This window comes from Hippocampus guttulatus, chromosome 12 (genome assembly GCF_054856545.1).
Source record: "Hippocampus guttulatus isolate MCC_2025c chromosome 12, RoL_Hgut_1.0, whole genome shotgun sequence".
Taxonomy (NCBI): domain Eukaryota; kingdom Metazoa; phylum Chordata; class Actinopteri; order Syngnathiformes; family Syngnathidae; genus Hippocampus; species Hippocampus guttulatus.
This window is the reverse complement of record NC_141272.1, coordinates 7395263-7422715: the sequence shown is the minus strand read 5'-3', so window position 1 is coordinate 7422715 and position 27453 is coordinate 7395263. Positions and strand designations below refer to the sequence as shown.

The following is a 27453-nucleotide window of genomic DNA, read 5'->3' as shown; positions in this document are numbered from 1 at the left end:
AATTTGCTTTTCGGTGTCAGGCTGATTCCTACTGCACTACACCCGTATTTGTTTTTAATACCTATCTGCTATCTATACTTTACTGGCGTATTTATTTTCCTGTATTTTTCTTGTACTTCCTACATTTGAAAACAAATATCTCAACTTTCTACCGCTTACTTTGTCAAAGAAACTCAACCAGCACCAATTTTCTTACTTCAGAGAATTGTTTGAAGTTGTCCTCTCCAATGTACGTGGCAAATGGATTGTATCTTGTGCCACCCTAAAAACCATAAACTTCAAGTGTTTAAATACACAATTTTTTTTGAAATTATAATTAACTAACTGCATTTTGGATTCTATGCTCCTTTTCCTTTACTTTTAGTTAATAAATGACTTGAATCTGTACTCGTTTTACCAGTGATTTTTCTTCTTACACACATATCTGTTGTACATCAGTAATCCAGGAATCTGTGCACTTATTTTCACCTGCATTGATTGCTGCTATTTCAGAAGGCTTCAGGACATTTTGACAAACTCACATCATCTGGCTACATAGGACTAACGTTAGTGGTCACGAGGTGAATCTATTTAAGCAAGTTGCTAACTTGTTGGTCAGTAGGACAGAAAATATTGGACTAATGGACTATTTAGCAGAGATCACGCCAAGACTAGTGGGGGGCGTTGTTTGCAGATTCTTCTGTTGACTCCAAATTGGATTATTTTGTCCAAATGAATAAAAATAATGCAGTTTGAGTATAACCCTTGATCCTTCATTTTCAACATTTCTACATGTTCTGGATGCAGCAAATGGCAACTCAAAAATCATGACCACACACTATTTGAATCACCTTGAAATGTGGCCCGACTCACACACATTCACACCAAGGCCAAGTCAAATGCCATTAACGGGGCCTCTAACTCTGATAATAAGCAAAGGTCAAACCGGCCAATAACATGCTGCAGTGTTGTGTGAAAACATAATAGTTTGTAGGTGTCTTGAGCGACGTGTCCGAAGTCGCAGTCTGTCTATGTTGAGAGCTGTTTACACAGGGAACATCTGGCTAAAGCCTGAGGTCGCTGAGGCTGTTTCACATGACAAACACTCCATAAAAGGACCCACAGCCGACTGTTGAGTCTGGTGTCAAAGACCTCGTTAGGTGGCAGACAAACATTCACTCAGGCTAATTTCATATTCGCATTGACCAGTTGCATATACAAAAGTAAACTACAAAATTCATTGACAAAATGCTTCGGCGAATGTAAAATCTGTCTTTTTGTTTGAGCGCGTCAAATGACTCAAGGCATGATGTTTGACGGACATGGTTCACTTTAATCTTTACATTATTTAACGTAGGGAACACAAGGAATAAGTGTTGAATGCATATCTAGGGGTCATTTCAGCAGAAGAAACCATACTGTACGATCAAGGATGTGAGTTAGTGTTGTGTAATAGAAAACAGGTAGAGCACACTGCGTAAACTGCACTGACAATCATACAAACTGTCTACCCGACGGTTCACTGACGTACGCACAGCAGGATGGTAGGATCACAGAAGTCTAGCAAATACACAATCTGGACAATTAATACAGCTGTGAGAAATTTGCACGTTAAAGAACAAAGACGATCAGGTATTACTAAAAAAAATAAAACAAAATCACCCTTAAATATGTAATATTCTTACACGTGTTGAACAACCACAAAAGAATATTTGGCACAGTCTTTACAGAGTAATACATCTACGGAGGGGAAAATAGCAACCAATGAAAGGACCTCAAAAATCTTACAGAGATGAACAACAAATCTAACCATGCGTGAAGTAAGGCAACCTACTGCAGAATTGACTTGCGTTATAAAAATATTCAGCGTACGCGGTGATATCTATTTACTGCAACAACCCGGCCAACTGTCGTCAGGTTTGTGGCACTGCGAAGTTGCAGACCCTGACAGGAGGCCAAAAAGAAAGAGAGTTGTGTGCAGACATCATTATTTTGTAGTTGAGCTCTAGAAATCTGGATGTATTGTATTGAGGTGAGTTGCTCATCAGTCTACCGTCTCAGTGCTGCGCTTATGCTACAGTAAAGCCTTTAGCGTAAAGATTAACAGGAAAATAGATCTATCAAATTCCATAGTTGTTCCTTTTAATCTAAAGATGACATAATTTGGGATCTTTTTTTGTTCTCACATTTTACATTCAGACTGACTTTTCCTATATATAAGCCTGTGAGTATGTGTACGTGGGTGCAAGCATGTTTTACAAATCTTTCGTTTTAATAAGGGTAACCAAAGGTTTGTCATCGGGACTGTAGTCTTCATAGCTGATAGGAGTGGCGTCATACATGGCAGGCCGAGACTTCTTGCCAAATCTGCAAGCAAAAATAAATAAATAAACATTAAAAATCAATCATGCATTATGGGAAATGGTGTTGCCGTGTAGACCATCCACAGTTTGTGCTGGGATTGATATGATATGGGCACGTAAGGGTGTGCAACCTCACAGACCGCTGAACAGTGATCTAGGTTTGGTGTTATTCTGAATGTGTATGTGTGATGCTAATAATTTTTTTTTTTCGAGGGCAAACACAGGTGAGGTCAACTGTCCCGGTTGTGTTGAACCTTAGTGGTTCGAATGTTACCAGAGATTACAAAGGCAGTTAGGTAATTTGATGCTTCATTTACATTTCCTTGTTACATGGAACCTTAGGCCTTTTTGTCACGCTGTATGACACGCTTTCACAATTCAATCTCTTGCTGGCTAAAGCGCAATGACTGGCCTGGCGTGGCGGATGGAGGCGATGGCGTTGCTGAACTCGCTGTCGATGCTGCGGCAGTTGTAAAACTCCTGGTAGGCGTGGCGCGAGGAGCCCTGGTACTCGATGCGGCTAATGCGACAGATGCCCACGATGAGGATGATGAGCATGAGGACAAAGGCCACACACAGCGCTCCGATGATGATGTAAAGGGAGTGGCGGGGCATGTTGGGAAGAGTTTCCTCCGAGTGCGGCGGCTTCCATTGCAGGTCTGCAACACACACACACACACACACATGCGCGTGCGCACACAAGTTTAAGTTGAGTCCGTTTTTTTCTTTCCCTAATTCTTGAACAAGACTATTTTTGACAAGCTGACTTACGGATCTCACAAACAGGCCCCACCCAGCCAGGGTGACAGTGGCAAGTGTAGCCATGTGATTGGTCGATGCAAGTGCCCCCGTGATGACAAGGGTTACTCTCACACTCATTGATGTCGACTTCACATCGCTCCCCTGGATGGATTGGCAGGAAAGTTATTGTGTTCAGATTATTTTGTCAAAGAAAAGTCATTTTGTATTCCTGGTCATTGTCGTTTCTCAATAATCATATAACCAGGGTAAACACAGAGTGACCAAACTTGTGCATTCCTCTTCTTATCGGGTACCATTAAAGTTTGATTGTTTACTTATTTTTACCTTATATCACATCTGGGGTTCCGCACGTCGGGCTTAACAGTTACTTGTTCACAGTACCAACCGGTAGCAGCACTCACCCGTGTATCCGGGTGGGCAGGTACAGGAAGCATTCTGTCCTGAACTCTCGCAGTGCCCGCCGTTGAAGCAGCGCATTTTTAAACACGGGTCCTTGAAAATTTCACAGTGTCTGCCTTCACAAACACACAAATAAAGACTTAGTGCGATGCCTTTGATGGAATAAAAATCAATAACGAGTCGTGGCATGAATCAATAATGTGTAGTGATGGCATACCTTCAAACTGTGGTGTGCAGACACACTCGTAGGCATTGATGAGGTCCTGGCAGGTGGCATAGTTCTGGCAGGGTGCTGACAGACACTCATTGTACTCCTCCTCACAGTACAAGCCATGATAGCCTGAGCAGAACACAAAAGAAAAAAAAAACTTAACATCTTGTATTTGCTTTCATGCACAAATAATGATAAGCTATAACCTGATAACTTGATAAACTGTCCACTGAAGTAACCGCTGTCCCTCAAAGGGTTAAAATAGCATAAACCGTTCCCCCAAACTGAGAGTCATATGATTGTCCATTCATTTTCAAATGCGGCGCGTCAACTTTGTGACACTTTGCAGGTCTCATAGTACCAATGTCGTGGAAAGGCTCGAACAATATGCTTCCATCCGTTTTCAGTTAGTGTACACGGCCCCTGGAGGTTTGTGCAAAGCCCTCCCGGATGATGACAAACATATTTCTGGTGGTAGAGAGAGCGAATATAGGGAGGAGCGCAGTTCGGGCCTCTTGAGTCGTTTCAGTGAAATGCCAGTGAAATGTCACTTGCCTTTTTAAGACTTTCTACTGTCACTGGGGAAGCTTGGTGGGCTGCATGTCATTACTTGATAGATTAGAGGAAGCTGGAGGATGGATCCTTCCATATATTAGGTCCCCATTAGCTTTCTCTCAACCATAACGCCATCCACACACCGTGCACCTCAGACGTGTGTGCGTGTTGTGCATGCGTACGTGCATTTTGCCATGCCCGTGTGTTCATCGTGATGTCTAGCATGCTAATCTTGGATCTCCAGTTTTACCAGTCGTGCTAGAGCAGTATTTGATTGCAAAAACCACAAATCTGCTCAACCGGCAAATAGTCCCATCCAAAGAATTACCCCCGCCCCCCCCCCCCCCCCACACACACACACGCCCACGTTTTTTGTGACACCGCTTCACCCTGGCAACCAGACAATTGAGGGTGACAGAGAAATGAGGTGAGGTAAATGGCCGAAAAGGAAAAAAGGATGAAGGTCAAAAGAGAGAGAAGCTGGAATGCGAAGGACTAGATTGAAGAATTTAAACTGCTGCATATACAATGGATGTTTGCTTGTTAGATGTATTAATTGAAAGGGCGGGGTGGGGGGGCACCCGAAAGGTTTTTCAAAACTGTTACGGATGCGTGTCTACTGTAAATCCATCCACAAATTTCCAACTCCCAGTCCTCACCAACTCTGCACACACCATTGTCAGTGGTGGAGAACTCATGTCACATGACTTGGCTCGAGTTGCCAAAAAGTGGATACTACGAAAGGCAAACCACTGCATGTGACAGCTGAGAATGCATCTCACCTGGGACGCAAAGACACCTGTAACTGTTGCCCGCGCTGCGACACACTCCGTGGGCACAGGGGTTCAAAGCGCAGAAATCTACCAACTGGGCACAGGTGGGGCCGGTGAAACCGGTTGTGCAGCTACAGGCAAAGCCCAGAGGGCTGGGACCCTCAGGGGAGCAGGTTCCATTGTTGTGGCAAGGCCCAGAAGCACACGGATCCACCTTCAGCTCACATGTGGGTCCCTGATATCCTGCATGAAAGGTTTTAAGAAGATGGCAGGGATAAAGAGAGGGACAGGGTCAAAAATGCAGCAGTTACGCAGGAGCTTGCATCAATGACTAACAAAACAATCCTTTGAAGATAAGTAATAAGATAAGATAAGATAAGAAAACCTTTATTAGTCTCGCAATGGAGAAATTCCCGATTCACAGCAGCAAAGTTATGAAAGGAAGAAGTGGAACAACAAAATATAGGAGCTGTCAGGAAGTGATCAGTAATTATCTTGTCAATATCCCCTCAATTGATGTCGCAAATTTTCTTGAAAATGCTAAAAATTCTCACCTCTTATTGAAATAAGACATCAGCACAAAGAGTAGCTATTTATCATATGAGATAGTTTGCATCATATCATTTTAGCAAAGTTTCACAGCCATTGAATGTCAAAATTTGTTAACCGTATATTTTTTCAACAACCACTCAGTGGGTTACTTATTACTCACAATCGACCTTTGGGGGGGGAACAAATTCACAAACAATATCAAGTATTAGCACACATTACAGCCTTTTTGGATGCTTCCAGTTCTGCAATCGGTTTTAAAAATAATGTTTATGTTAACACAGACCGGATGTATCAAGCTAGTCCCTAAGTGTAACCACATATCATAAATAACTACCTGAGAAAAACATGAACGTTTTACACATGGGAAAAACCAGGGTGAATGCCTTTACATGATTATGTATGGTTGCTTTAAAAAAAATAAAAATAAATAAGAAGAGACTTTAAGGAGGCTGCCAAGTTTTCTTCACAACACTAAAGACAATACTGTATCCTGATTCATATCGCATTTATGGAAAAATCCACCTGCGTTTATCCGTCTCAAGGAGTAGCCATTTTGCCTCGTAGAGCCACTTGTTGTCGACTGAAAATGACATCACAGTGCCTACAAAACAGGTGAGCCTTGACAGTCATGACTTGAGCCCTTAGGCACCGTGATGTCAGTCTCACAATAAGTGGCAGTACAAGGCAAAATGGCCGCCCCCTGGCATGGATAAAAACAGGTGCATTTTTCTGCTTAATTCATATTTGACAAACACAATATTTATCAAAATACAGTACTGTGTTTTGTCTCGTGAGGATGCATAAAATATAATATTATACATCTTGGACTTGACTTGCCCTTTAATGTCCAGGAACACATACTGTGAAAATGATATAAAGACATCAGATCAAATTCCATCTCCGTCATCAATTGAATGTCATACTATTAGAGTGAGGAATGGTTAGCGGGACATCCACAATCAATATTTTCCAATCTGAGACAACATGCGGCTCCTTGCTCGAACGAGCAACCTGATACGATTTGTGCTGCGATTTACGGTGAAGAACACAGAAAATCCCGACACTGGCGTGTCTGAAATGCACATTGTATTGTGCCGATGAAGCGATTCTTCTTTCATGCATCTGTGAAATCTCTAATTTGCTGCACGGAGAGGATGTTTATCGTCGACCAAAACAAGGGCGAGAAAAATTTGCAGCAGCCAAACAAAGCTGCGTATTTTCGGTCAGTCATCCTAAGTGTCATCCTTCTGCTTTTTCTCTGCATGTCACTCCCACAACCATTTGTCCTTTTCTCACAGCCCTCACATACACTTAGAGAAGCTGTCAAATAAAACGCTTCACTCCCTCACTTTGTTCTTTTTGCCCCTCTTTGTTCCAAGTGAGCTATTTTTTCACAACCTTCAGATCATCCTACGTACTGTATGTTTGACTTAATTTGTAGGTTGCGTATCATCTGAAAAAGCTATAGCGTGCGCAGAACATTTTGTGTCATCCTGCTGCTGGCAGTCGAGCCGGCCTACTTTAAAGGAAGTTAACGGTTTAAATATAGCTGGCCCGTTTGCTCCCCCGCCCTGCTGGTTCTAACTGGCGGTATCATCATCATCATCATCATCATCATTATCATGGCGACACAGATTTCATCCTCTGGCGTCACGCATGTGTGATAGAAGAGAGGTAAGGCAGGTAAACATATTACGTGAACAAAGGGAATCGGTCCATTTGAGCAAGCTACGTTGAAAAGTTGGATTCTACTTGAACACAATGGAATGAACGTTAGAATCAGCGGTATTCGCATGGATTGCACTTACTCTGAAAAGACGCACATATTAAAAAGTGTGGCTTTGTAAGAAATTCAAATGACCTGCGGTTATAATAAAACAGTTTTAAATGGCGAAGTCCACTGTCATTTCACCAATTGGAATGCTTGCATCTCATTCTTGAGTCAAGCCTTAATCACATCACAGTGTGTTCTTGAGAACCGCTGTTTCGGCAAAGGTTTTGCGGTCACAGATTTCCTCAGAGAGTCCGATTCAGGTCATTAAGGGTATGAAACCTAATTAGGATGGAGGAAGGAGGTTTAAATGAAGTGTCTCAGTGGCACTGATATGTGGCGTATATGGGGTGGAAACGGCAGAGAATCTTCCAAAAAACAACAACAACTGGTAGTCGATTCCACTATTTCTTAATTTTATGAAAGAAAGACTTACTGTTAAAGAGTAAATTGAAATGCACATGTATGACACTATCACACATGCAATAATTGCCGGCTTCCTAATACTGCAGAACACGTTTGAGAGTTAAACAAGATACACATTGCACCTTTCAGTACAAACTTGAGCATTTTGCCTCCCTTGCTATCGTTTTGTTTTTTTGTATAGTGCAGGTGTCGGCAACCCAAAATGTTGAAAGAGTAATATTGGACCAAAAAAAACCCCCAAAAACAATTCTCTAGAGCCGCAACAAAAATCAAAAGCCTTATATAAGACTTATAATGAAGGCAACACATGCTGATGTGTTATGTTTGTCCTCTTCCAGAAACCACATGAAAACAATTTTTTTCCCCCATTTTCAAACATTTTGCGTAACGCTTTAGGGAGCTACTAGGACGGCGCTAAAGAGCCGCATATAGCTCTTGAGTCGCAGGTTTCCGACCTCCGGTATAGTGTGTCTCTCAAGTCATTCACCACATTAAAATGACATGGAGAAGAAAATGAATGTACTAACCAGACAGGGTAACCGCTTCTATTTCATCAATCACTATTACTAATTCTTATGGAAGTGTAGAACTGCCAATTCAGAGTGAACATTTTTGATCCACAAATATGTTTCAGGCGGCCCGGTAGTCCAGTGGTTAGCACGTCGACTTCACAGTGCAGAGGTACTGGGTTCAATTCCAGCTCTGGCCTCCCTGTGTGGAGTTTGCATGTTCTCCCCGGGCCTGTGTGGGTTTTCTCCGGGCACTCCGGTTTCCTCCCACATTCCAAAAAAAACATGCATGGCAGGCTGATTGATCACTCTAAATTGTCCCTAGGTGTGAGTGAGGGCGTGCATGGTTGTTCGTCTCTGTGTGCCCTGCGATTGTCTGGCAACCGATTCAGGGTGTCCCCCGCCTACTGCCCGAAGACAGCTGGGATAGGCTCCAGCACCCCCGCGACCCTAGTGAGGATGAAGCGGTTTGGAAGATGAATGAATGAATGAAATATGTTTCAACGTATTTGACCCATTAAAAAAGTTGTGTTTTGTTTTTTCTGCAGCCATACTCAAATTATGACCCTGTGGTTGCAAATCCCAAGTCTGATCAGATGACTTACTGCCTTTATCCCCAATTTTGGGCTCATATGACACGTGTCTAAAACACACTTTTTGTGCACGCCGTGCAGCACTTTACCTTCAGGACAGATGCAAGTAGGTCCGGCCAGGCTGCTGGAGCAGGTGGCTCCATTCTCACAGGGCTGAGAGAGGCAGTGGTTGACCAGCAATTGGCAGCGTTCCCCTTCGTAACCTAATAGACACACAGTCATCTCAATAATTTCCTGCAAGCCTTGAAAAGATACTTGTCCATACTACACAGTGAATTGACACCACCTGAAAAAGATTCATTGATGACACTTGCTCATTAGTTTGATCATTTATATATGATAGCAATGATTGTAATAAAGTACTCAGCGATGTTACTTTAAGTCAGTATCCCCGACATCAAAAAGGTTTGACTTACTGTAAGTCACACAAATAAGGTAAAATATCGAGATCTGGTGGTTTGGTTAAATAATGCTATTATTCACCACAAGATGGCAGACATGGCTTTGATGCACTTGTATACTGCCCTCTACTATGACGTGAGTCGGCCTACCGTAATCATTTTTGGAGGCGACTGATTGACAAGCAAGACAATCATACTGTAGGACCTGAATATAATGTTCTGATGTTGAATGAGTTTATTTTTGTAGGGGGAAAAAAAAGTACAAAATGAGTTCTTGCACCTAATGTTGGTTTCTTCTTCAGCAGGTTTGTGCCATCCTTGAATAATAATTTTCATGCACGAGAGCCCTTTGCACACGGGCAAAAAATAAAATAAAATAAAATAGAACAAGCAAATGGCACCGATTTGGTGGAATGGTGAACTCATGCTTCAGGGCGTTGCTTCTTTAGGCCTTGTTTTAAGTCAATTTTTGATCCAACACAGGTATCTCGTTTGATCATAGAGATTTCTCAAATTCTCACTACAGAAGACACCGACCTAAAATGCACACACACATATATATACGTACACACACACAAGCACGCACGCACACACCTGGTTGACAAGTGCACGTGAAGTTGTGTCCTTCGCCACCCTGCCGAACATCGGTGCAGGTGGCATTATTGCGACAAGGGCGGTGCTGACAGGCATCAAGTTCCTCACAGAAGATTCCTGTGTAACTGTCATCACACTCACAAAAGAAGGTGCTCTGCAAACAAATATTTTCAAGGGAAATTGAAACGAGACATGTCATGTTTTTTTTTTCTTTTTGTAATTATTAGTTAAAACAGTTCCCAGAACTATTGACACGGTGCTACGGCATATTTCTTGACACTGTGCAATTGGCTCATTTTAAGTCCGATGCAATCAAGATAAGCATTGGGGAAGGTTTTTTTTTTTGGTTTTTTTTCCCAGTCTGGAATATATTCGTGCAATAAAATTGGAAAGACAATTTACCGTAAATTGAACTGTTCTATTTTCTCCGTCTTACCTCAGAGGGCTGCGTGACACATTTGCCTTTGCCCGAGCACTGGGGGTCACTGAAGCTGCTGCCAGGCTCCACACAATTGCTAGCTTTCACTGTCAGGTTGAGACGCAAGGTGACCTCTGGTGCTGTGGGGGCATCGACCTGGATCACACCTTCCAAGGGGGGAAATACCGTTACATCATACATCAGATTTGTTTGAGCGACTTCCATAAACGAAAGGCGAAGAATAACAAAGTGACCCGTGGATCTTTCAGTTTCTCTGAATGTGGCCTTCAGGGAGGGGGGGGGGGGGGGGCGAGGGGGGGTCGGACAGTCATGATGTAGAGACAAAAACTCAAACATCAAGGAGTGGCCTCTGTATGAACCAAAACAGAGTTTGCGCCTTATCTCTCTCTCAAAGCATTGAAGATGAAGACATATCTTGCAGCCTCTTCAATCACAAGAGACAACTACTCAGGCACTTGGATAAAAATAGACCCTTAGTGCACATCAATGGCCTTTTTAGAGCCAATCAGCTGTGAGAACACCGCTGATGGAATGCATGTGATGCAAACTCGAACCGATCAATGCTTTGTTACGTTCCCTTCTGATTGAATGATGTCCAACCCAGATGACCGTGTTGAAAGTGTAGAGTCGCAGCAAATTACTCTAACAGACAAATTGAAATCCAATGACGTGCGCCAGAAAAATGCATCGTCATTGCGCCTCCTTCTTTTCTGGCACGTATTTTCTCACTCAACATGTCTATGCGTGATTCATATCTCGATGATGGGTTTTTGAATTGATATTAAAGTATGAATTTGGTCATTTGCAAATGCCATTCAGCTTAAGCCGCGTGCCTGCATTTTTGTCAAATCAAATCATCAACTCATTTTTGTCCTCAAGCTTGACCTTCAAACTTCCCCTCCCCTCTTAATTATTTTCATTGAAGTCATTGTTGCTTGGCACCAAGATGAAACTAAAGCAGGGACTATAACTCTGCTTTTATTTACTTTGTAGCATTCATATGAATGCTGACTAAAGTAAGATTTTGGGTGATATTGACATTTTCTGCTTCTGATCAGAGTGGCTATTGTTGATAAAGTGGTAGCATCATCATATTGCAGTGCTCTCGTTTCCCTAAAATGTTTTGGGGTTTTTTTTGAGATGGAGCAAATATTTTCCCTCATCATCTTATGACTTAGTAATACAACCATGAAGTTTTCCGTGTTTTAAGTGGAAGAGAAAAGAGCTTCTTACTGAGGAAATAGTTTTGGCCCAGAGGCAACGCATGGTCAGGGACCACCAGCCCATTGGAGGCCTGCAGGAACCACATTTTGGACCCATTTATAAAAGAAGAACGCTGGAAGCCTTCTTCGTTCACACGCCACAGCACTGGAGCCCCATCGGCATTTACCACCAACCTGTTGGAGCGGCAAAATATTTGTGAAAAATTCAGAAAAGGAAATAGTACAAGTTTGTACTGTATGTATGCCCATGTGCATGATGCGGTTCTTTGCAGTACCGCAGTAAAAAAAAATGGCTTTTCGTCTCTGACTGGTCGCCCCCTGCCCCCCCCCTCCCCCGAACGACATTGTACAAAAAACAAAGCAGTCTCAGCTGATTCGCTCTCACTTCATAACTCCTCGTTTCAAACCATGAACTGACTCACCACTCACCAGCTGTAATGAGGGGCAACATCAAGGACGCTCCTCATCTCCTTGACTCTTCTGCATAATTTATTGACCTTACTCACGGGAACGTAACGCTTTTTTATGAGCACGCATGCTGAAAAGATGGGAACGCTCTTGAATGTGTAATACGGTGGAACATCCAAAGTCGAATACAATGTTTGATAGTAATTTACTTAGTCGTTCCAGGTTCAAAATGTCATAAAATATCTATTAGGGGTATAGACAATGTCTTTACGGTCATACGTGCACACAGAAAATGTAACCACGGTAAATTGTAAAACCGTAAATTTCAAAATTAAAACTCTTATTCGTGGGCTTCTTTGGTTTACCCACACTACTGTATGTTTGACCTATGACCTTTCATGGTTACAACAGGCACAAATTAAGAAATACTAATGAATATCTTTTTTTTTTTTTATTACCTGTTTTTCCATTCTATTATTTCACAGTCTGTGTGGCCTGGAAATGTTTTTCAAGTAAATATTGAATTTATATAATTGTGTCTAATATTACTGGATTTTCATTGGCGGCGACAGTGTGTTCTGACTTACACACGTTGATGACGTAGGAATGAAACAGCGTAATGAATTGAGGACAGCAAGGTGTTTGCAGAGTGCGAGAATGAATCATCTACTTGTGTTTAAAAGGGATTGCAGGCAGCTCTTTATGAATGTATCGATCTACTGACCTATCACTCTATCCATCTCTGTATCTGTCAAGACAAAGGATGGTGTTTTGCTTTTATTTCCTTCACTATGGATATTACTTATGCAACTCTTGTTGGCATTCCTGACAAACAAGAGTGAGTAACATTATTGAAAGCAATGGACCGTTTCAAATATATTGCTTCATTTTAAGCCTATAGAGCAAGTAATTCATATTTTGTTCAGTTTGATAGAACATTTCTTGGCACTCTTACTTCACAGCCGTTTCCTCTGGCACTTCCAGAGATAAAGTCAGCGATGCTGTCAGCTCACACAGCTCCGGGCACGAGCAGTGCAGACCCTCCGTCACCTAAATCACAAACACAACCACATGATTACAAATTCACAGACCCTAAAATTAACTGTAACAAGTAACAATTGCAGGAGAAATTTGGCTCACCCTGTCCGCCTCCCACGGTACCATCAGAAGCCGCTGCCCAGTTTTGGGTTGCCATGGTAACAGGGTGGGAGTTGCCGATGTTGGGCTGGTGGACACGCTGGTTGGGTGAGGTGGTTGGGTGGCGGCTGGTGTTGTGGAGGTGACAGGGGTGGCCGGTTCAGGAGCTGAGGGGGAGACAGGTTCCCATTCAGCCAGAGCCAGTACGATTTGATCGCACTTTGGCCCCTCGTAGCCTTCGCTGCATTCGCAGGTATAAGTCGGCTTCCCCTCCGCTTCTCCAATGTGCAGGCTGCAGTTTCCATGGAGACAAGGACTGCTGGAACACGGGTCTGTGAAAAACTGAAATGATGGGGAATAAATAGACAGAAGGACAACTGTTGGTGAGAGGCGGAACAAAAACATAATCTTCAGCTTTGTCACTTTGCCTACTAAGCTTGGTCAGTTTTGCCAGTAAAAGTTTCAATAGCATGACTGTAGGTTGACTGCAAAAGCGGTCGCTCAGTATAGCAAACAATGCTTGTGGTCCAGGGTGTCACACATCATTATCTCCAACGATGTTATCAAGCAACTATTTATTTTTTCTTTTTTCTTTTGTCTGTCCTGTTCAGCTGCTTGAGCATGCAAAATGGTGGATCCGTATGCCTTTTTATGTCAAAACAATTTTTCTGTGCACCAGGGGAGTTCAATATACTCCCCCTGTTGCTGTTACTATTGTGATGGATATTTATTAAACTCATTCAGTACCAGCCAATTCTGGACCAAGTCTGAAAAGACGTTTAAAAACGTCTTTGGGAGTGAATGAGTTAAAATGCAGTCGGACAGAACAAGGTTTTGGAGGGGACAGAAAAAAAAACTAACAAAACAGGGGGAAGCTACTTATTGTGTTCTACTGAAATTTATCTTGTACACTCTCAGATTTGATTTTTACTGACTACTATTACATCACCGCACTGACAGGTATACTTCCCCTGGCATGCAAAATGTACTTGAAGAGTCATACGCATTTGAATAAAAGTGTTTGTGAAACAATCTCATCAAACCTGACTCTGAACAGCACCAGTACATAAAAATGGAAGCATGGATAAATAGACCACAAATAAATTGAAGCCTTGAAACCCATCAGTACAGTTTATGACCATTATCAATTAGTGATATTTGCAGTTGTTTGCGTCTGTTGATTACAGTGCTTGTTTTTTGATGATAACAGTGGTTGACACTGGCTGGATCAAAAGTCAAGTACTGTAATAGGGGGACACACACACACACACACACACACACACACGCTCGCATTGGCATAATAAGTGCAATGAGATAGATGCCTCCTGACAGCCGTCATGCTGGTTCCCTTCATCAATATTTAAGCACATTTGAAGCAAATGTGTGGTTGCATGGTTCTTGAAGGTTAGGACAAAGGGGCGCTTACAAAGCTGCCTGACAGCATGGTGCCTGTGCTTCTTTGGTTTAAAGGATCAAAATAATTTGAGTTAAGTAACTTCTCAGCTCTGTGATTTAAATACAAAACAGATTTTATACCATCATGAGGGATGTGAAGTGTCTTCCTGAGAAGAGGCTGAACAGATATGATGGTAATGATGTTTGGACCAAGTCCCCTAGCAACCGTACTGGAGATCATTTTTAAATATGTATTTTTTTTAAATGGTGTATGTGTGTGATATGGGTTTAAAACAGCTACTTGGTTTTGACCACATGTGGTGTTATTAGCATCAGATAAAAAAATTTAAAAAAGAGGTGAACCTAACCTCATTATTCTACTTGCAGCACGTTCAAAATATATTAATGAAACTGAATGACATACAAAACATTGATTTTTCCACAGACAACATATGGATAACTTCATACACAGTACTACGTTATAATTTATATACTGTATATTATATAGAGTCCAGGCAATTTAAAAAAATTTTTTTACTGTTACTCGTTTTTGTCCTTCAAGGGGAAATTCAACTCACATTCTCAGGGGGTCAAGACAAAAATAAGAAAATGCCTCCCAGACCAAAGAGCAGAAATTGTATCAGAATGATGAAAGCAGAAAAGCATTTAGAGTGAAAAGAAGTGCTCAGAATCCAAACATAACACATCAAACAAGATCATGTGATGTCAATGTTTCTTGTGGCTATTCATTCAACAGGCTCATTCAATGAATTCAGATAAGTTGCAATATGTATCGAGCTCAATTATTATACCAGAAAGGAGCATGAAAAGGCTAGGAAAAGCATCTCGAAGGAAGAAACTCTGGTGATGTCCGATGGGTTCCACGCATTCAAAATTACTTTATTATCTACTATATTGAGAATTATGTCAATCGTCCATTTATTGATTTATAGTCTTATAGCCTCGTTGCAACTTCATTGTTTTATTTCAAGTAGGCTGTGGTGGTATAGAAAGAAAAACATAAGTCCTCGTCCAAATGCTTTTGAACTCAGAGTAACTGTAAGTTCGTAAGTTTGTCTATGTACAAAGAACAAAAATCTGTAGAGGCAACAATCACATCCTAAATTGAGTACTGCGTATGTTGAAGCTGAGTGAGGCTCATGAAATCTTTCTGCAGGTTGCCTTGAACTTGTTCTACACCTCCATAACTGCAAGCGAGTTCCCATAGTTACGGACCGAATGGGAACAATTAGCCCAAAGCACAACAGGCAACGTGTTGTTATCCCGCCCTCGCCCAATCTGCTTCCGGCAATGTTTGCCAGAGTCCCATCATGCTGTCAAAAGAAACATGTTACACAAGCCTTTTTTTACGTCATCTGGGATTCCAACTCTGCCACCCTCTCTCAAGGTGTCAACAGGCAACAGCCAGGACGCCTGATAATAATAAACGGCAACGGAAAATCTGTATCCCGTAATGGTCAACACTTCTTGATGAAAGCATTTTTAAAAGTGTGAATGTATGCATGGGTGTGTGGATGGATAACAAAACATATTGATTCATGTTGGGAAAATTATTCCTATCCCTGATGAGTTTTAGGAAGTATAACCTGTTGCATCTCGGTCACTTTTAACACAGAAGAACATTTTAAAAGTTGACCGTTGGATTTGAAGAAAAATAGATGGAATTTGAATTGTATTCTATGTAAGGATGCACCAAAGTATCAAGGCGAGTCTTTTCACACCGAGTAATGACGTCATTTAGGAAAAATTGACAGGAATATATTTGAAACAGTCAAGTATATCGATATGTGCTGTTTCGGCTTAGTTGTGATATGTTCCGAACAATGCACTGCCTTTTCCTATATCCCCCCCGATCCGATGGTGAATACCACAAAGGTCGAGGAAAGGTGCAACGTATAAAGGTCACGAGCTGCTTAAAATATTCAACTTCTCGCACTCACAAAGATGCTGCTTGACGGAAGAGGAGAAATGTGTACGTGCGATCGATCGCTCTTCCTAAAGTACCCCGTGTCTGTCAATCAAGCTGAATTTGGATTTCATCTTTCTCAATGAGGGAATGGTGAAGTGAACTTCGACAAAGAAAATTGATTTTGCATCAGTGTTCTGCGGTAGGTTCATGTATTGTTTTGAAGGCTTACCATTCAGGCAATATCCTGACAGTATATCAGGCCCACATTCCTATTAAAATGATTTATTGCCTCTGTCAGTTAGAGAGCCACCCAGCAATAAATGCCTCGTGATGCAGTGCCATCCCTTTTGCCGACACACACTCTCGTAGTTCATCACTCAGTTTTCCCACTTGCGTCTCAGTCGTGAGTTGGTGACTGACATCAGCTCCTCATCGGGGCTGAATGCACTTGATTAGAAGTGTTTGGTACTACATCAATGTTGGTGATTTGGGTTCTTGTTATGAGACCGGAGCATATTAAAATCAAGTACACGCTGCTCTGCTCACCCTTGAGTGAGGTGGTCCAGCTCTTCTACAACAGTACGTAAACTATAGTTGTATATGTAATTGATATTTACCTTACTGTCGTTCATATGTAGGAGACTGGACTGCTATTTATTCCTTTGCTTTGTGTTCACAACTCCCCTCCCCCCTCATTTAAGTTGTGATTTCCTCAGTTGATTTTCTGTTTTGGTGCATTATTTTCGATTTTCATAGTGTCTTTGAAGTAATCGTTAATTTTTTTTTTTCGGAGGCGGTCTTTGAACGTCTCTCGAGCCGAACGGGAGAAGAGAAGGCACCGAGACGTGTAAAAGAGAAAAGAGTGTTTTTGTCTTCAAGCCTTTAATGTCTGTTTCTGCACATCAAAGCATCCAGCATCCATTCACTCGCAAACTCCTTTGCCTTCTTGCGCAGTGGCTTCAAGGAGGTACTCGGTTTTTCAAAATGCGCTTCCAGTGAGCCTACATAAGCATTGCAGAGTACCTTGATAGGTTTCAATTTTGCCCCAAAGCGTGAATAAGTGATAATGAGGCCGCACTGGAGCGTTCAGAGGAACGAACACGCTTGAAAAGTCGTTTCTAGTCTTCTCAACTTTACTTAATGTTTTCATGTCTTTGGATGCGTCATTAATAATTTAGCACACAGCCGGAGGAGGCTTTAAGACTTCAAAGCAAGGTCCCTGTGCTGTCGTCGAACAAACAGGCGATGAACGGCTATGATTGCCAGACACCATCGCTCACAAGACAACCGATATCATGCCAAACGCTCACCCTGACACGGCGGCGTTGATGGGTGATAATGAGAAGGGGAGGAGGGAAGCAAGGAGAATGCTAAGCGATTGGGGAGCGATTTCAGAGAAGGGGTGTTACGAGCTTCTATTTCTAACCTAAGTACACGTATAAGGCGTTACCACCGTTGCACCCAAAGGGATTTGGACAAACCTGTCAATCATATTGGGATAACACACGGCAAGTGACGCGGTTCTGTTGGAACACGCTCTCGACGCGGGTGCAGGGAAATACGATGTTGCTCCATCTCCCATACGCAGGGACGCCACATAATAGTGACAACTCATCTGTCCACATGATGCATCGATTCTGTACAGTGAGAACACTCAGCGGCTGCGCCGTTTCTTTATGAGCTCGGATATCGCCCCTGCTGCGATGGACATAACAAGCTTGACACGCCTCTGCCAAGTGCTATAAAAACAGTCGCGTGAAATACGACAGGTTTTACTCCCTTCATACTGCATTAACGTGCAAGCATCCATTTTCTATAGAACTGCAGCCCATCTCAGATGACTATGGCAAGAGGCGCGTTACGTCCTGGATTAGTCAGCGGCAATTCTATGCCGGCCTAAACTCGATCAGAAGCACTGACCTACATTTACAACCTAATTTCTAATTCAATAAAATGGAATTGCTTTTCTCTTCATTCTGTACCATTCATGTTGGCTACGCTACTTTGCGTACACGTGGTTGCTAAGATTTTTATTAATGATTTTTTTTTTTCCAGCCTGATTCAGATCTGGCCCGGCACATCATTTTTACGTGACCCACGAAAGCAAATTATATGCATCGACTTCATGTTTCTTGCTAAAATACAAAAATTGCTCTTTGTCGTTTAAAAACATTGAGATATCATTGTAAGCATCTTTTGTTACCAAATCTCTTTTACAATAAATTTCATAATATTGGAACACACGGTCTTACTAGCCGCTGCTCTCAAAACTAGTTATTGATCAATTTGTTGTTGACATGTCGTTTGATATGTCTTATGTTTATATGTCACATTATTTGCGTTCAAAACTATGATGTGAAACGAAACTATGTGATATGAAAACTAACTAAATTTAAAAAACAGAAGTCCATACCAAATAAAAACTAACTATCCAAAATTATTATAACCCTGGTCCTCACAAGGCGAAAGCGACATCCTAAATGTTATTCTATCCTGATTGGTTGGACCAAAATTTGTAACATCCGTAGCAATTTGTACACATTATGTACATTTAATAGTCAGCATTTGTAATGAGTACGATGTCCTGTATTTGATTTAAATTTAAATGAAATGTTTTTGTCATGGTATCGGTACTTTCACTGTTACGACGATCAGTCATGGTCGATGGCTTCAGCACAAACACGGCATCTGTAAAGCTAACCTTTCGAGTGGAGGTAAGAGCTAACTCTAGTAAACTGCGAACATTTCGGGATTGCCCCCATAAAGAATTGTGGGCAAATTACACAATGACTTAAAAGTCACTCACAAAAGAAAACCCCCGCGGAGAGAAAAGGTGACGCCAGCGACTGACGGCTACTGTGCTGGCTCAAGAGAAAAGGTGCTTTGGTGCAAAATGAAAGCGTTTTCTTATCTTTTTCCACATATCCTTTATGGCATGCTTTCAGATCAGAAGCAATCCTTCACGGGCAAAAACTGGCTCTTAAAGCTGCTCCTGCTGCCACTTTGAGTTTGTCTCAGACGCGCACACCGGGGGGAATAGAACATCCTGTTCAACCTTTGTCAGACAAAACGCGATAAGATTTATCTCCTCTTTATGTAGCTTCTCATTAAGTGGTCAGGCAACCAGAGAGAGGCCACTCGCCGCATGCGGCAACATTTGAAGGAAAACTGGATCAGACAAAGAGGCGGACTTGCTGACCGGCCAGTAAGTTAAATATGGACGTATCCCTTGTTTGTCTCCAGCACAAGGGGACACGGCAATGCGCTAACATTTCCTGCTTGGTGTTCCGTACTTCCCAGCCGTTGATCCTTTAGCTCCGAGCTCGTCATCAGTCTGTTGCCATGGAGATCTTCGAAGTGGTACAGAGGCACGGTGTTCCAAATTGGGCCTCATATTGTGAGAGTGCACTGGACATGAACCGTGACTCTCATCCAGCAGCTTTCTGGCTGAAGAGGTACAAAATTATGATTTAAAGGTCAACGCAGAGTTCAATTGTGTTTGTGACTCCCATACACTCTTAACCTGGTTTACGTAACCCCTGCCCAGGATGATCGTTTGCGTGGTTGGTGCAATATTACAACAAATGAAATGAGAAAGACGAAAGTATCCATCAATTTTCTCAAAGCGCTTAGCTACCAAGTCGCAACTGACTTTGGTTGTTAAACGTAGCTATTTTGTACAATAACACTGGCGCTGGATGGAATCCTCACATCTCCAAAACATCCATGTTTGTGGAATTGCTCGGTAATTTGTGGAAAAACAACAGACCCACGTGCGGACCGACCAAGTGTCAGATACTGTACTGGATCTCTGCACTTTTTCATCAGTATATTTCCAACCCCCAACAGACATCTTCCCGCGTAGGTGCAGATGTTAATACGAGCTAATCATCGTGTCTGCAGCAGCGCCGGAGGCGGAAGACAACTCGGTGCTTGACTCTCTGCTGGAGCCGCTCTGTTGGTCCGAAAGGGATTTGATGGCTTTAGCTGGCGTTTATTGTTTGCAGCAAAGAGATATTAAGGACACGTAACAGTATACCAACATCCCATGCGCCGGCTTGTCTTACAGTTGCCTTCATTAAAGTCATGCTTTGCAAGATCGACTTAACAGACAAGCTGTGAATCTGAGAACTAGGCCACTGGAGACAGTTATGCATCAGCTTCTGAGCTGGGATAATGAACATCATCTCTACTAAAAGTAACACAAAGAAATGTGTATATCATGTATTAACTGTAAGAGTGTAATCAGATTTATTTATTTTTGGAAACTTCAACGGTACAGTATGTACTTATATAACTAGCAATAATTATGTAACCGAACAGAGAAATCGGAAACAAGGTTACCCCCGCCCAAAAAAAAATTTTGTTTGCTAGTACGGTATTGAAGCAGGGCCCCAAGGAGGTGCTTCATTTGCTTACGCCTTTGGCCTGCTCTGTGTTGAAAGTTTAATAATGCTGCGCTGCAGCGCCTAATTGCACAGAATTTTCTGGGAATGCGAACAGGACAAAAAAAAATCCTCATTTTTGCATTATCCCTGAAATATTAGATGTACCATTTTTCAGTTCATCCATCCATCCATTTTCCGAACCGCTTGATCCTCACTAGGGTCGCGGGGGTGCTGGAGCCTATCCCAGCTGTCTTTGGGCAGTAGGCTGGGGACACCCTGAATCGGTTGCCAGCCAATCGCAGGGCACACAGAGACGAACAACCATGCACGCCCTCACTCACACCTAGGGACAATTTAGAGTGATCAATCAGCCTGCCATGCATGTTTTTTTTGGAATGTGGGAGGAAACCAGAGTGCCCGGAGAAAACCCACGCAGGCCCGGGGAGAACATGCAAACTCCACACAGGGAGGCCAGAGCTGGAATTGAGCCCGGTACCTCTGCACTGTGAAGCCGACGTGCTAACCACTGGACTACCGGGCCGCCCTTTTTCAGTTCAATATTAGGAAAGATGTTATTCCTTCATTATCAGGGGCACGGGCAAAATAGCGAGGAGAGAATGTAATCATGTGCAACACTGTTTAACGTCTGAACCAAGTACAATGAGGTTGTACAAAAAAGAGAGAGAAAAAAAAGATCCTTTTAACTTTAAACGGCAATAAACATGCCTTTTGTTGTTGTTCCATGAAACCCAGTTGTAGAAGAGCAATGCAAGCACAAACACAATTTGAGAGGTGTCCTAACTGTTCCACCAATATTACCGCAAACTCAAGTAGCTGGTCTGTAATCACCATGGCAACAATACAGCCTGTTATCTCCAGTATACAGTCGACAGGCACACACATTACAAGCATCAAATCAACTCCTTCTCCTTTTGAACTTCTTCAGATCAAAAGTCCAGCTGATGTGTGAAATGGAAATCATGATTCCCAAGACCGCTCATCTATAAAGCAAACGCGTACGGTGCAACAGTAATAACGGTGGGAGCTATTTTTCACATTTTTTATTTATAGAACATATAGAAGTTTGTTCTTAGGCGTTAGAGTGAAACAAACAACAAAGAGACATCCTCTTGTTATAAGAAGTAAACAAGTTACACAGTATTTTGGGGGGTTTTTTCTTATTCCGGGTCTTAGGACTATGAGCTTCACTTAATTGGACGCAGCACGATGTACTACCACACACACACACACGCCGTGTGAGTTGATGATTCAAGCACACCTAATAGTCTGTGCGGGTTGCGAGTGTACCATTTCTTCAAATAGCAGCACTTCAAAAGTTGTCAATTAATAATGCAACTCAAGAAAAAAGTGCAACCTATTATGATGATGTGGCCAAACGGTACGGTGCTTTGTTATGTAAATCCAACTATTTAAATCAAACTCTTTCTTGCACTAACTCTCAGCAAGAGAGGCATTTTACCCCCAAAATCGGAATCCCAGTACCAAACATTTAACGAGTTAATGAAATATTAACATTCGAGATGAAACGTGACTTGTAAGAGTAGTACAGCTCTCATATTGAAGAATGATCGGGTGACGCGAGAACAGCTCCATAGTATAGACTCTTGATTGATTGTTGTTATTATCATGTCATTTTCATAATTAATATCATGGAGACTGAGGAATGGACCGAGCCCGGGATACTCTCACGTTCGTGAACACGCAACGACAAAACGTCATTAACACCCGATAACAAAACGTGGAAATTGATATGGACACAAGAACAGTTTTGACATCAACCGAAAAGAAAGTTCAAGATAAACACGGTCACGGCTGCTTGCTAGAAAATGCTCCCCTCACTGCCCATGGAATTAAGGAAAAGCGAAACCCATTGGAAATGAATCTTCAAACACTCAATAAAGCATTCAAAGGATTCACAAAATTTTCTGATGCTCGCGACAGCTCTTCAAATTCTGAAGTTTTGTGCAACTTTGGAGACATATTTTCCAAAGTATTCCTGTTTAAATCCAAATTGTACAACTTTTGGATTATCCATCTTGTTCAGTGTATTGCCAGCTGTGATTGTTCAGTTATCTTTTCATTTAGTTTCTTTTCCCCTTTTTAAGGCCGTCTAGTCATCTTCCCTCTGCGGAACGTCCATCAAGCAGAGGAAGAGAAGAGGCAAAGCAGCACTGAACTCTTCCAATCAAGTCATTCAGCAAATCTCAATTGATGGCTGTTCCAGTTTCCATGGTGAAGGGATGGAAAGAGAGAAGGGGGGGGGGGGGTCAAAAATAAATGAGTCTAGTTGAGCTCAACTTGAGGTCTGTGTTGGCCATGAGCTCAAGAGCTAATAAAAGGGGATACATATTGTTGCACCATGCTAGAGCAGAGGACAACTGGTAGCCGCAGAGGTACCAAACCTAACTGCAGCTGCTCCCTCTGTTCTGAGAAATGAAACCGGGACGACAGGGGGGAGACGCTTGTCTTTGGCTTGCTTGTTCAATGCATCATTTTGCAGGTGTCAGTGATAGAGACAAGCATTGTGGATACATTTTCATTAAAAAAAGAAATGCTACTCATGTTCGTTCGAAAGAAATCCAAAGGGTCTTATGGCTGCCACCTGTTGGTGAGTCGGTTAAAGTTCACCCATTCACCTTGCAGTTTTCCTCCGTCACACTGCAGCAGACTCATTTATCCTCCGCGGTGCTTGTGGGTGCTCTCTTTGGCCTTGGCATGACTCATAGACGCGGCAGACTATTGTATTCAGCTAGCAGTAGCCGTGGTCCTCTCATTGTGAGCTCAAGTGGACAGCAGCAATCCAGAAGAAGTAATTGCCAAATTGCCAGTACTTGCCAAAGTATTTGGGCAACGGCTCAATAACAACACATTTTGACAATTGTGTCAGATCATTCAGTGGTGAGGACACTCCAATGGCACGGGGCCCAATGTTGCCCAATGCCCCCACTCACAATCACCTTGTGAGTGGACATTTTCAGGAGTAGTCCCTTGCTCGCCCTAAATCATCTACGATAGACTCAAATTCTTTGGGACCTTGAACAGGGATGGATGGAAAATTGCTCTGAATGAAGCCGGAATGTTTTTGTTTTGTTTTTTTTTGGGGGGGGGGGCATGGGGAACACAATGCCGTCCAATGTCATATCTCCAGATTTTCTTTCAATGCAATAAATTGACAAGTAAGAATGAAGAAAATAAATAACTATAAATGAATAACTAAATTAGGGGGAAGAAAAGAAGAACTTTGTGTCAACAGCAGGGGCGGGGCACAATATTTCATCAGTGAGACTGGGGGGGGCACATGCTTCCTTCTAAACCGATGTCTGACAACAATGCCATTTTAAATATGGATAAAATATGTGTATGTGTCTGTTTTATAATAAACCAACGTACATCACATACTCAATGCATAAATAAAAGATCCAGCTTTGCATAAACAACAAAGGATATGAACAATCAAAAAGAACCACAATAACTATGACTATTTTTATTCCAGTGCCGAGGGCTCTCACACATGCAAAAAAAGGGAGGAAAAAAACATTCAAGGATGGCACAAGACTGCTGAACAGCAAACCAACATTAAGTTGAAGAACTCAATTTGGTGATAATCCAACTTAAAATGATACATAGTAGAGGAAACATGCTTATTTTGGGGTTGAGGGGTGGGGGAGGGGGGGAGTGACAAGGGGCCACTCAGAGTATGTGGCCCGCGGGCCACCAGTTGCCCATCCCTGGTGGAGAGCGTCCCTTTCACTTTAACATAATAGTCCTCCCTGTTGGCAGAATCTAATCAGGCTACTCAGGGTGTTACAACGACCATTTGTGGCTTACCGTTTATTTCAAACATTCAAAACAATATATACTGTGATGCAATGCAATCTGTTTATGACACACAAACACACACAAAACTCAAGTGAGCATTTGTGCTAGCGCTCTTCGCTCTTGTTGCCACAGCAACGCAGCCCCTTGCCTCCATAATGGCACATGGCCCCTTTATAAAAAGCTCGTGCTGCCACAGTACGCATGCAAATAATTTTGCTTTTGTTCATCACAAATTAAGATAGGCACATTGCCACAAAAGAATAATCACAATCAGATTAATTGGCTAAGTACGTAAAACTCACAAGGAATTGACCTTCCCAGGTACATGAGAGTGTTTTGTTCAAAACAGTCATACACTTATGCTAGGAACAAACCATAAAGAAAGTGCATTTGTAATGTTGTAAGTAGTACTGTTAATCTATTGTACACCAACTACAGTAGACATGTTTCAGAAAATTTTACTTCACAGGTGACAAATTCAAGGCACGGCGGTCTGATCAGGCCTACTGACGACTTCCAAATTCTTGGTGAATTGTCTTTTCATTCGGGCAGAAATTCAGAAGCAAAATTAGATTCTTTCCTCCCCATTTTTCTATAAATTTTACATATTTTCCTCCCCACCAAATCCTTTCTGAACATGAACTGAACCATTGGATACGTAAATATTTGCTGGTCACAATTTTCGACTACTTCTAAATCTCAAACTGAATTTGTGGTAACATTACAATGTAATGGAGGGCCAACTTTGAATACGTCAGGGGTGGCAAATTAAATTTTTGCCGCGGGCCACATCGTAGTTATCGTTTCCTTTGGATGTCTGTCTGCTGCTGATTACTTTTAACGAATATCCCCAAATGAGGAACGCAGGGATGATTCTTTTTTTTGTCTGACTGCACATAAAACATCAGCGTTCTTCACCATTGCTTTCCCAAAAATGAAGACAAGTTAACCACTGACCTCACAGTTGCGTCCGGCAAAGCCCTGACCGCACGTGCAGGTGTAATCCCAGGTGTCCTCTGGCCTGCCTGGAGACAGAAGGGCCAGGCAGAGCCCACCGTTGAGACAGGGTTGACCTTCGCAGGGGTCCAGCTGAGCCGCAGCCCGGGTCGGCGTGGGTTCGGCCGGTGCCGGGGTGTCCGGAGCCAGCTGGAACGGGGAGGGAACGGCGCTTACGCCGCAGTTGAGAAGCGAGGGGAGAAGGAGGAGGAGAGACAAGGCAGGCGTGAAGCTCAAACTCATCCTGAAGCTCGTACTTGTCTATCTTGGCTCTGCAGAGCGTGTGTGAGGAAGCTCACTACCCGAATGTGGAACCTCTGCTGGATACAGGCAGGCAACAATGGAAGCTGGCTGAGGGGATGGTTGGGATGCAGTATAAGAACAGAAGGAGCAAGAGAGGGTGGGCGCTCTGCTCTGCACTCTGTGTGATGACGACACGCGCACCCACACTTACATCCCGCTCCCGCCCTCCTACACTGTCACTCTCATGGCAGAGTCACAGTGATGCTTTCCCCTTTCAATAGGTGTAGCCTCTGATTGGAGCCGGCCTTTCACTGAGGCTGAGGTGAGAAAATGAGATATCTTTGAGGATGATGACTAATTACAGCTCACTGTTTTCTGGATTTGGTCAGGTGATGTTTGCATACGGAGCTCTTGGACACTGTTTCGTCATTTCCAGTCGCCAGTAAGTGGCATAAACAAGGCAAAATGCCTGCCCCCTGAAATGGATAAAAATAGATGGATTTTGATGCTTAATTCATATTACGCAATCGCAATGTTGATCAGACGACCATCTTTAGACTAGTGGGGCTCCATAGAGCTATTATTGTGAAGAAAAAAATTGCTTTAACGTTCCCTTTAAACTTTAACTACCAGTGACCAATTTCAGCATTATGTAATTTCCTTTTTTTTTAATCAATACAAAATAGATTTGTTTAATTAGCTCAAAGGTTCAATATCTAGGAATGTGATTAGCGATTCAAAGTGAACCAAAAACGTTGCAAGGCACGGCGCTCCGACTGGGGAAACGCTGCACAAGTGCTGGGTGTTCAGAAATTAATGAAAGAGGAGCACACTCGACTTCTGCGAACACACCCACTCAGAGGACATCAGAGTGAATTTCCAAACGCGCCTTAGGTTAATTAGTTTGCAATGGATCGTTACCAACCATTAATTTTGGTTAACACACTCATACATACACATATATTATACATGCACATATATATGTAACGGAGTGATATGTTAAGCTTGTTAAATGATGACGGAAGCGACGCAACAGCGCACAGTGTGGCACCAGCTTCCCTGGTAGCCCTGACTAAGGCGGGAAGCTGGATATGACCCCCGTCACACGCACTGATATCCACAGATTTATACATATGCATTATACATACCCCAAAGATTGCAGGCACGTTTTGGGCCAAACTGCGTCAGCATGAACCAACCTTTTCACAATTTGGCAAGGATGAGCCGAGGCTGTCGTATACGCGCACGCACACGGGCCACACACACGCGCGCACACACGCGCGCACACACACACGCGCACGCACTCGATTCAAAGTTACAAAACAAACAGAAAACAACATGACTTGTCTAGGTTTGAAAAGGCCTGAGACAAATAAACAAGAGATGACTAGGATAATGACCCGAGAAAGACTGAACGGAATCCGCGAACTAAATACAAACTGACCAGACAACGAAGAACACTTTGACAAGTGGTTGACGGAGCCCATTGGAAGAAAAGGGATTGTAATAACAAGGACAGCAAGCCCAAAAAAAGTCTTAACGATACAGATCATGGGACACAAGGAA

At 42.6% G+C, this 27453-nt stretch overlaps 1 protein-coding gene across 1 annotated transcript; it reads right to left on the bottom strand.

Annotated features, from left to right (window-relative positions):
* Positions 1–1291: 1291 nt before the first annotated feature.
* On the bottom strand, positions 1292–26418 carry dner (delta/notch-like EGF repeat containing). The gene is made up of 13 exons (XM_086126104.1): positions 25606–26418; positions 13099–13437; positions 12914–13008; positions 11561–11724; positions 10325–10473; positions 9889–10042; positions 8983–9096; positions 5052–5285; positions 3721–3843; positions 3506–3619; positions 3114–3245; positions 2755–3001; positions 1292–2346 (listed from the first exon to the last, which is right to left on the bottom strand). Exons 1-13 carry the CDS (start codon positions 25885–25887, stop codon positions 2235–2237), a joined length of 2259 nt encoding a protein of 752 aa, XP_085982230.1. The 5' UTR covers positions 25888–26418; the 3' UTR covers positions 1292–2234.
* Between the last annotated feature and the right edge of the window lie 1035 nt (positions 26419–27453).

What these genes read in the sequence shown, in the direction of transcription:
- dner (XM_086126104.1), bottom strand. Translation starts at nt 25,887, where the DNA reads ATGAGTTTGAGCTTCACGCCTGCCTTGTCTCTCCTCCTCCTTCTCCCC. An exon ending in GTGTCACGCAGCCCTCTGAG is followed by an intron (nt 10,043 to 10,324) that starts GTAAGACGGAGA and finishes ATTTGTTTGCAG; the next exon opens with AGCACCTTCTTTTGTGAGTG. An exon ending in CTGCACACCACAGTTTGAAG is followed by an intron (nt 3,620 to 3,720) that starts GTATGCCATCAC and finishes GTGTTTGTGAAG; the next exon opens with GCAGACACTGTGAAATTTTC.